General features: G+C 39.2%; 1 protein-coding gene across 1 annotated transcript in view; it reads right to left on the bottom strand.

Moving 5' to 3' along the window:
• IQGAP2 (IQ motif containing GTPase activating protein 2) overlaps positions 1 to 11,655 on the bottom strand; it is a 292,564-nt gene that overhangs the window by 83,046 nt on the left and 197,863 nt on the right. Inside the window, 1 exon segment of the mRNA XM_049766526.1 lies at positions 8,606 to 8,769. Coding sequence (XP_049622483.1) covers positions 8,606 to 8,769 — 164 coding nt within the window.

The raw sequence follows: 11,655 nt of genomic DNA, 5'->3' as shown, positions 1-11,655 counted from the left end.
TATGGATATACATGGGTTTAGCATATGTCTGTGATTATACAAATCACAAAGGTCAATTTGATACTTTAGCAAAAAAGACAAATCTGATGGTTCAAGAGAAAATTCTTGAATGGAAGGACTTGGAGGCTACACCTGTGATATAGTTTTGGCTAAGGAGAAGGTATTAGTTCACTTGTTAGAAACACAGTGAAATTTTTTTGATCAAAACTAATTGTATTCTGAGAATCTAAAGAAGGGGAGGGTAATAGAGAGCCTAACGTGTTTGAGGGAGAATTCAGCCTTCTCCAAACACAAGGTTAAAGTATAAAAGTTTCAGAGTTAAAGCATAAAACTCCACATCTCAAGAGGGGAGATGCAGGGAGCATGTTCCTGCAGACAATCACATGCATGAACTGTTAATGCACCTGTGCCACACAGTGATTTTTTAAGAAACAAATTTTATTTGTAGCAATACAGAATGTCAGGAGCATTATTCATTTAGTCATAAGCAAAGTTTTCATTTCAAAACCACTCATATTGCTACTGTGAATGGAGGTTCTTGGCTAAGTAAATACCAACATAATGCACAGCCTTTTTGCAAAGGACAGAAGAAATTGTGTGTAAAATAAAGTTGTATTTGAAACACTTTTGGGAGAAGCTCCCAAACAGTGCCAGGAGGACTACAGGTTCCCTTCTAGAGATACTCAACCTGCTAGGGTTTAAGGATGTGGGACTGCTCAAGCCATGTGGTGTTAAGGACTACTAGGGGTCACCTCAGCAGTCATGGGGTGTTCTGGGATTATATCTAGCAATGCTTCAGAGGCCACAAGGTTCAGGTACATAGTTAAACTTGAGTCAGATATGCACAAGGCATGTACCCTAATTCCTGGATTATATTCCCAGCTCATTAAAATACTATTAACAAGAATCAAGAAACTTGACCAGAGGAGGGGTATTCTTTTATGACCGAAACCCAACTACAATAATATTTGTAATCAGGATGCTAAAATAAAGATATTATTAAAAATTTTTTTCTCACCAACATACATCATTTATCTAATCTTTGATGAAGCTGAACATCCATTCTATGGGGATGTTAATTGCTATGACCTTTATTAGCCATGTTTTTGGAAACATGCTTTATTTTATACCAATAATACTAGTGAGTCTATTTTCCCTTTTACTTCCTAAGGCCAGATGTTGGGAAGACATTACATGAAACTAATCAAAAGACAACTAGAAATTCCAGAAATTTAACTCAACTGAGATTACAAAAATAAAGAGTTCACCAAATAAACAACAGAATCAGAATCTTTTCCCAGGGAAAGAAAACAGGCTAAGAACAGATTTCAAAATAAACAGAAACAGGAATCTGTGTTCTGAAAGAGCAGTTTGACCACAGAATACACGTTACTAAGATTTGTGTTTTGAATCAATCTGTTCCTTTGTTTGTAAACCTGATCCCAATTCCTCTTTTTTATGGTGGGGGTGCTGCCAGAAGTAGTCATAATAGACCCTTACACTTTTTCTCGGTTTATTTAAACACAGCGGTAACAAGGTTTTTCATAATACAGATGTTTTTTCACAGTTACAAAGTTATTCATGATTGAGTTTCAGTCATACAACGTTTTAACTAGTATACATTTCTCACCACTAATGCTCCCATTTTCCCTCCCACCCTCCCTCTTGCCCTCTCCACTGCCTGCCTCTGTGGCAGTCATTTTTTTCTCTTTCTCTCTCTGTCTCCCCACCTTTAGATTTGCAATATTGTTAGTGAAAGGGCATCATGCATATTACTTAATTTCCTTTCAGCCCTTAAGAAGCCAAACAGATGGCCAAAAGGCCTATGAAAAAATGCTCCACATCATCTGACGTTTTTGTTTTGTTTTGTTTTGTTTTTGTGCCACAACCGGTGGTGCTCAGGGGTTACTCCTAGCTATGTGCTCAGAAATTGCTCCTGGCTTGGGAGACCATCTGGGATGCCAGGGATTGAACCCAGGTCCATCCTTAGATCCCTCCACTTTTTGGGAGGGGAATGTTTGGGCCATATCTGGCAGTTCTCAGGAATCTCTCCTGGTAGTGCTTGCACTAAATAGTATGCCAGGGATCAAATTCAGGTCTGCTATATGCTAGGCAAGTGCCTTAACCATTGTACTATAGCTCTAGCCCCCTTAATTTCTTAAATGTTTTCTTTGAGTGCCAAGTCTCCATACTAAACATTAAACAAGATCACACACATAGAAATTCACATGCCAAGAGCAACAATGTCAACATCGTCTCATCTCTACAGATTATCACTGAATCGTGTATGACAGGCTATACCACCCCTAATTTAGTCATGGGAAAAACAGCATAGAAAATTTTGGTTTAATAGAATGAAAATCCCTTTAGACTGTAGAAACACCAAGATTAGAATAGTGGTCTTCTGTCTCTAAAGCAAGTTTTATTTTCTGGATCACTAAGTATGCCATGTGCCACAGACACAGCTACATCAGTGAGGACAAGAGACCCAGTCCCTCCCCCCACATCCCAACCCTAACCCACAGCCTCCCTTTGATGCACTGACACAAGGTTGGCTGTAAGTTTCTCCCACTCACTGCTCTGGGGTCAGTGGGACCAGCCAGCTCATTCCCATGTGTGAGGTCTCGAAGCCCTTCAACAGCTGTCAGAATCTAATGAGGACACTCTGGGTTTATTTCTAAAGCTTGGAGAGTAATTCAACTGTCACAATCTACAAAGCACACAGCACACATGGCTCCATAAGGACTTCCCTTACTCCTCATGAAATAGGCTAGTTGTAGGGAATAATTAAGATTCATAAGTTTCTTTGTTTTTTTCACTTTATTAAAGTTACATTTATATTTTTATACATAATTTTTTTCTTCCTTGTGTTTCAAGGCTCTTTCCCATAGGCAAGCAACACTTTTTTTGTGGGGGAGGGGAAGAACAAAGGTGTTAGTACTGACTTTGTACTCAGGAATCACTCCTGGTGGTGCTTGAGGGACCATATGGGATGCTAGAGATCTACTAAAGCAAATGTCCTATCCACTGTACTCTCACTCAGCATTAGATAATGCACTTCTACTTGAAGACTAGAATCTGCTAAAATATTTCTAGTGACTTGACGTACTTATTTGGAGATAGATGCTGAAGGTGCTATTCTAGAAAGTAGAATAGTTATGGGAGGAATTGACTCTTGGGGGGCCCAATGCTCAAGAGTTACTCCTTGCTGTACAATCAGGAATTACTCCTACTGGAGCTCAGGAGACCATTTGGAATGCCAGAGATCAAACTTGGGTCAGCCATGTGCAAGGTAAGTGCCCTATACACTGCACTATACCTGCTGCCTCAAGCCTCTTAAGTGTGTATCTGGTTTTTGAAAGTTTAGAAATATTGAACATGTAAGTAAATGCACACAGTAAAATAAAAATGTAAACAGTTAAAAAAAAGGAAGTCTCATGAATGCTATGAATGAATGATTGAGAATGCTCTCAATCTCACTTATTTCATCACACTTATCACAGAGTGACACACATCACAAAATACAAAAAAATGGGCATGAAGGGATGTGGGAAAAACAACCCCTATAAGCTGTTGTTAGGAATGTCAGCTGGTTCAACCTCTTTGGAAAATATGATACTTCTTCAAAAAATAAGAATTGAACTTTCTATAACCCAGAAATTCCATCCAGGCATCTACCCCAAAAGCCCAAAAACTATTCATAAAAGTATCTAAACTTCTGTGTTGGTTGCAGTACTATTCACAATAGCCAAGATATGGAAAAAAGCCAAGTGTAAAAGAACAGATAAGAGGATAAATGAGTTATGGTCATATACTCAATGGAATACTATTCAGATACAATAAAAGATGAAGTTAAGCAATTTGCCACTACATGGATAGATCTGGAGAATACAATGCTGAGTGAAGTTAATCAAGAGACAGACAGAATTATCTCTATCATGTTAAAAATACATAGTGGGCCAGAGCAGTAGCACACCAGAAGGCTGTTTGCCTTACAAATGCAAATGGTTGACCTGGGATAGATCCGGGTAGCCTGCCTGGAGTCATTTCTGAGTGCAGAGCCAAGAGTAGCCCCAGAGGATCGCTGAATGTGGCCCCAAAACCAGAAAAAAAAAGAAAAAAAAAAAAAAACATAGTAAAAGAATAACAAATGCCCAAAGAAGAGAACATGAGAACTGGTCTACAGAACTGAGAGTACCAAGGGCAGGGAGTGGGAGGTGATTCACATAGAACTTGGTTTCTCTCCATTGCCATGTTTGTCCTAGGCATTAGTCCAATCTGAGACCAATGAATATCTTTGGTGAAATAAATTAATTATTGAATACCAGATATTTGTAGGCATAGTAGGTACTTTATATATATTATATCACCCTCATTATAATTCATTTCAATGCTTTGGGAAGTATCATTATCCAAGTATCATTTACAGGTAAGGAGTCTAAGTTAAGTAAATGATCCAAAGCTAGAATTTATAAAAGCGATTTATGGGGGTGGAGAGATAGCACAGTGGTAGGGCTTTTGCTTTGCATGTGGCCGACCTAGGAGGGACCCAGTTCTATTCCCAGCATCCCATATGGTCCCCCAGCCTGCCAGGGGCAATTTCTGAGTGCAGAGCCAGGAGTAACCCCTGAACACTGGTGGGTGTGGCCCCCAAACCAGTCAGTCATTAAATAAAGTTTTAAAAATTAATTTAAAAAAGGTGATTCACTGTTGGGGACTGTGACTTGTTTGAGGTTATTTTGCTATACTTTCTGCCTTAGTTCAGCCTTTCACCTAAAGGCTACATGCAGTCTTGCTGTAAGTTCTTGGGCCAAAGAGAAAGGAATGTGCAGCTGCAAAGTATAATTAATCTTGTAGCCCGGAGGAGAGCAACACGGCCCGGTACCATTCCCAGAAATGAGGTCTTACTCCCTCAACTACATTCCGGAGTCAACAAGGCCGTTATTATGTGTATATGTTACATTGTCTGTACAAAATTATTTCTGTAAGAACATTGCCCCCACCTTATATCTGTTAAAAGTTTAGAAATGCAGCTAGAAGGTCACAAGATGTTTCCATGGATACTGCAAGAAGTATTGCCCACTTGCCTTATTTGGAATAATGAAGTAATTTTCATGCCAAAAGAATGATTGACATTGCCTTTTGCCTGCCTCCTTCACCTTCCCTATATAAAGAGGTGCTGGACCTCAATAAACGCCTTTGAACAGAGTTTATGTCTTGGGCCATTTATTATTAACCTCTCTCAGATTTTTTACAGGTGTGGTTGTTCTTCTACTCAGCAAAATAGAAGTGCGGTTGTCTGAGAAGCCTTCCCAGCTAATTCCTGCTGGCCGGGCCCCCCTGGGGGGCTTCAGGACCCCGCAATTCACTCTTAGGCTGAAGAAATAGCACAATAGATAAAGCACTTGCCCTGCATGCAGCTAAATGAAGTTGATCCCCAGGATCACATATGGTCCCTGAGCCCTACCAAGAGTGATGATCCCAGGGCACAAAGTCAGGTCTAAGTCCCTGAATACTACCAGATATGGCCTGCATTAAAAAAAAATCATACGGGGCCAGAGAGATAGCATGGAGGTAAGGCATTTGCCTTTCATGCAGGAGGTCATCCGTTCGAATCCTGGTGTCCCATTTGGTCCCCCGTGCCTGCCAGGAGTAATTTCTGAGCCTGGAGCCAGGAATGACCCCTGAGCACTGCCAGGTGTGACCCAAAACCACCAAAAAAAAAATCATACTCCCCAGACATAAAAACAATTAATCTTTGATGAGGGGCAAGAAATACAAAGTGGAGCAAGGAAAGCATCTTCAACAAATGGTGTTGGGATAATTGGCCAACAACATACAAAAAAATGAACTAAGACCTCTCTTTAACACCATGCACAAAAGTCAAATCACAATGGATTAAAGTCCTTAATATCGGACCTGAAATCATAAGGTTCATAGAAGAAAATATAGGCAAACCACTCTATGACATTGAGACTAAGGGTATCTTCAAGGAGAAAACACCACTGTCCAAGCAGTGGAAGAAAAGTAAACATATGGGACTACATAAACTGAGAAGCTTCTGCACATCAAAAGAAACTGACTAGACTACAAAGGTTACCCACAGAACTGAAGTAACTCTTCACCCAATACCCATCTGAATATCTATGACACACAAGGTACAACCAAACTTAACAACAATAAAATAATAAAAAAAAAACCCATATAACCCCATCCAAAAATGGGGAGAAGAAATAAGCAGACATTTCCTCAAAGAAGAAATAGAGATGGCCAAAAGGCACATGAAAAAACGCCAATGAGGCCAGAGTGATAGTACAGCGGTAGAACATTTGCCTTGCATACAGCTAAACCCAGTTGGACGCCAGTTTGATTCACAGCATCCCTTATGGTTCCCCATGACTGCCAGGAGTGATTTCTGAGTGCAGAGCCAGGAGTAAACCCTGAGCGCCACCAGGTGTGACCCAAAACAAAACAAAACAAAAAATAAAACACACACACACACACACACACACACACACACACACACACACAAAGCTCACATCACAACAGGGAGCTGCAAATCAAAATAACAATGAGGCATCATCTTATACCACAGAGATTGGTACATATCACAAAGAATAGGAACAATTAGTACTGACATGGATTCAAGGAGAAAGGATCTCTCATTCAGTGATAGTGGGAATACTGTCTAGTCCAGCCTTTCTGGATAACAATATGGATATTCTGGAGATATTTATCTATAACTATATGGATGAAACTCCCATATTGAGCTTCCATATGATCCAGCAATATCATTCCTAGGGTATACCCCTAGGAACACATACACACAAATCATTTATTTTGGTGGTGGTGGTGGTGGTGGTGGGTACACCTGGCAATGCTCAGGGATTACTCCTGGTTCTGAGTTTAGGAATTACTCCTGGCAGTGGTCAGGGGACCATATGGGATACTGAGATAAGACATGGGTCAGCCAGGTGCAAGGCAAATACCCCATCTGCTGTACTATGACTATGACCCCAGTAATTCATTCTTGGACTGTTTCCATCTATTACTGATTCAGGAGTATAGGTTATATATATCAAAGTAGATGAGAAATCATTCTTGTTGCATTGCTTGTAATAGAGAAGATCAAAACCAACTTAAATGTCCATGAGAAGATTGGTTAAATAAACAGCAATATCTACATATAGTGAAATATTCAGTGGTCATAAAATCAATGAATAAATCTTTTTTTGTGTGATATTTTATTATTTTATTTATCTGTTTATAAGCATGTTTTTGTGCTAAGATTGAACCTAGGCTTTCATACAGGTGAAATATGTGTTCTACCAAGAGGCTGTATCCCAGGCCTTGTAGTGGGCAGTTTATATATATTTATTTATTGGGCTGTACTTTGAAAATTAATTAAATATTACAAATTTAGTCTTTCTTCCTTCCCTTCCTCTCTCCCTCTCCCCTTCCCTCCCTCCCTCCCTCTCCTCCTCTCCCTCCCTTAGTGTGGGCTAGGCTTATGATGGTATTAACAGACCAACAGGGTGCTTGGGGGCCATGCAGTATGAGGTATCATCATAAGAAACTTTAGTTTACAAATACTTTTAATGATCGAGTTTCATTAATATAATATTCCAAGACCACACCCTCCACCACAGTGCTTCCTTCTCTCCACTACTGTCTGAGGAAGCTCCCTAAAGTGCAAAACCTACAACCAGGTAAACCCTCTATTCTTCACCAAGACTCAGGTTAGCTCAGTTTCCTCTTGTGCCAAGGATGAACCATGCTAGTACCCATGCAGCACTGTATTACTATCTGGTAGCACCCTGCTTCACTCCCATCTACCCATAATTTTTTCCTTACCACTTTTTTCTGGTGCAATTCCATCTCAGCACTAATTTTCTCAGGATTCTAACCCACAGGACTCCATGTCTTTTCTGAATATTTGTGTATACCTCCTTTTCCTAATTTGCCACATGCTTATTTCTAAGGAATTTAATTTTTTTTGTTTTGTTTTTGGGCCACACCCGGTGACACTTAGGGGTTACTCCTGGCTATGCACTCAGAAATCGCTTCTAGCTCGAGGGAACCATATGGGACACTGGGATTGAATTGAGGTCCATCCTGGGTCAGTTGCGTGCAAGGCAAATGTCCTACCACTGTGCCATTGCTCCGGCCCCAGGAATTTAATTTTTGATAGGAGAAAATTCATTGCTTTAACAAATTTCTGAGCATTTCAAGGGAAAGTATAAGAAACATTCTAATGTCAGATGTTCTTCACATCACAATTTCCAACTAGACACTAGCCTACAAGATGTATTAGTATGTGCTTAGTAAATACATTCAGTAAATGACTTGGATTCAGAACAAATACTACCAGTCTCCCAGTTCCATAACCTCACAACTGAATTTTTTTTTATTATGAGAGTAGAAGTGGTAGTCAATTCTGGAGCTTGCCTATCCCAACAATTAGGTACTAGAAACATTTCACTTCTATTATTTCCATTCTGATTCAGTCACTTTCTGGGAGAAGCAAGTGAGTATTTATAGAAATGTGTGAAAAGTTCTCCACCTAGTGTACAAATTGAAGAGAAACAAATTGACTAAGACTTACCAACTGCTTCTGAGATTTGGCATTGTACAGAACATTCTGGTAATGCTGGGCAAAGTCTGGGTCCACGCCTTGAATCTTAGCATTAGGTAACCTCAGAGTATCTAAAGTCTTCAAAGCATTTCCTTCATCAATAGCGTCATTGATGAACCCAACAGCTGCAAACCCTAGGAAATAAGTTTTCTATTTAAGTTATAGGACATTATATATTCCCAAGAATTACCCATTATAAAGATTGAATGATAAAAAGTGTGTGTGTGCACATGCAATGGGAGAAGTGAAAAATTCTAAAGCACTGTAAAAGCTAGTAGAGACTGTTGCAGGATGTAGTATCCTGTATAAAAATCAAGTTCATTTCTGTTTACTTGCAATGCACAATCCCATAATGAAATTAAGGGGAAAATTAATTTAGAATAGTTTCCAATTAGAAATAATTTTAGGGGCCGGGCGGTGGCGCTGGAGGTAAGGTGCCTGCCTTGCCTGCGCTAACCTAGGACAGACTGCGGTTCGATCCCCCGGCGTCCCATATGGTCCCCCAAGAAGCCAGGAGCAACTTCTGAGCACATAGCCAGGAGTAACCCCTGAGCCTCACAGGGTGTGGCCCAAAAACCAAAAAAAAAAAAAAAAAAGAAATAATTTTAATTACCAAAGGAATAAATACTCAGGAAAATTTTAACCAAAAAAAAAAAAGCATAAGACATACAAACCAAAAGACAATAAACACTTGTAAATAAAGATGACTTAAAGTCAAAGAAACATCCCATGTTTATGAATTAGAAAGCAATATTATTAAGATAGAAACACTCCTCAAATGGAACTATAGATTTAATTCGGCCCCTATCAAAATTCCAGTTTTTCATAACAAAAATTAACAACCTGATTCTAATATTCATACAGAGAGTGACTAGGAACAACCAATAGTGTTAAAAAAGGAAAAACAGGCTGGAGAAATAGTTCAGCATGTAAGGTGCTTGCCTTGCACACACTCAAACTGGGTTGTATCTCTGGCATCCCATATGGTTCTCCCTCACTCAGCACTGCCAGGAGTAATTCCTGAGTGGAGAGCCAGGAGTAACTCCTGAAAACTGCCAGATATGACCCCAAAACTAACTAACTAACTAACTAACTAACTAACTAACTAACTAACTAACTAACTAACTAACTAACTAAAAGAAAAACAAAGTTACAAGACATTTCAATTTCAAAACAAATTACAACATGACAATCAATACAATATAGTTCTGGCATAAGGATAAAAATAAACAGAATAAAATCTTGAAAGTGCAGGAATAAACTTATTCTTATGGTCAATGAATTTTTACAAGGATGCCAACTCAAATGGTAAATGATAGTTATTATAATAAATGAATGGGGATAATCAGATATTTTGTTTCAAAGGACATCAAAGAATAAAAACAACTTGTTGAATGGGAGAAAATACTTCAGTCATGTATTTTACAGATATTCATATAATATATATTTGTATATGTATATATACACAAATGTATATATGCACAATATGTAATATTGATGTACAATATATTACTAGGTGACAAAATTATATGCAAATGATAAAGGACTTGCATATAAGTATAACAAATACGTAAGACAATTTTACAATTCAATAGTAGAAAAATCCTGGGGAGAGAGAGCATAGAGATTAAAGCCTTTGCCTTTCGAGTGGCCAACACTGATTCAATCTCTAGCACTTCATATGATTTACCCCAGTATCACCAAAGGTGAAACTGTGAGCACAAAGCTAGTAGCTCCTCAGCATTCCAGGTGTGGTCCAAAACAATAAAAAAAAATAAAGAATTTAATAAGTATAAATAGAATTTATACTATGTAAAGACCTTTAAGAGAAATACTTTTAAAGAAGATATATAGTTAATAAGCACATGAAAAGATGTTCAATATCTTTAGTTTTGATAAAGATATAAATAGAGGGGCCGGAGCGGTGGCACAAACGGTAGGGTATCTGCCTTGCAAGCACTAGCCTAGGACAGACAGAGATTTGATTTTTTTTTTTTTTTTTTTGGTTTTTGGGCCACACCCGTTTGATACTCAGGGGTTACTCTTGGCTATGCACTCAGAAATCGCTCCTGGCTTGGGGGACCATATGGGACGCCGGGGGATCGAACCGTGGTCCGTCCTACGCTAGCGCTTGCAAGGCAGACACCTTACCTCTAGCGCCACCTTCCCGGCCCCAGATTTTATTTTTTTTAATTCTGAAGCTAACAAACTTTATTAATGATACTTCCCCTTTGCAATATTTGTAATGCTACATATGGAGCAATTTTTTTTTGGGGGGGAATACCCATTTGACGCTCAGGGGGTTACTTGTGGCTATGTGCTCAGAAATCGCCCCTGGGTTGGGGGAACCATATGGGACACTGGGGGATCAAACCGCGCTTGCAAGTTGGTCGTCTATGGCTGGAAATTGTAGTAGACTCTATAGATAACTTTCTTTTGGGGGTGGGGTACATGAATTACTCCTGGCTCCATGCTTAGGAGTCATTCCTGATGTTACTCAGGGGACATTAAGGTCAACCTTTGGTTGCCTACATGCAAAGCTCTTAGCCCATTGAACTATCAATCTGGTGCAGAATTACACGTTACACTAATATATAGATGTATCAAAGGAAGAATAAGAAAAGCAGCCAATTAACATTCGATCATATCTACCCCACTACAGAGCTTAGACTATATAGACAACAAGATCCAGAATTAAAAATCACAAAAGATAAACCATAGAAGCTAAAGAAACTAATATTTATAGCAATAAAACACTTTTTTTTGGGGGGGTTAAACCACACCCAGTGGCGTTCAGGGGTAACTCCTGGCTCTGCTCTCAGAAATTGCTCTTGGCAGGCTCTGGAACCATAGAGGATGCTGGAAATCAAACCGGGGTTTGTCCAGAGTCAGCAGCATTCAAGGCAAAATGCCCTACTGCTGTGCTATCACTCCAGCCAGTAATGAAACACCTTTAAAGCTAAATATTAGTTCTTCTTTTGTCAGCTATTTTCATAAAAACAATTATGTAACTTTATTTA

The sequence above is a fragment of the Suncus etruscus genome, chromosome 2 (genome assembly GCF_024139225.1).
Source record: "Suncus etruscus isolate mSunEtr1 chromosome 2, mSunEtr1.pri.cur, whole genome shotgun sequence".
NCBI lineage: Eukaryota > Metazoa > Chordata > Mammalia > Eulipotyphla > Soricidae > Suncus > Suncus etruscus.
The sequence above is the reverse complement of the archived record's forward strand: the minus strand, read 5'-3'. Positions and strand labels throughout refer to the sequence as shown.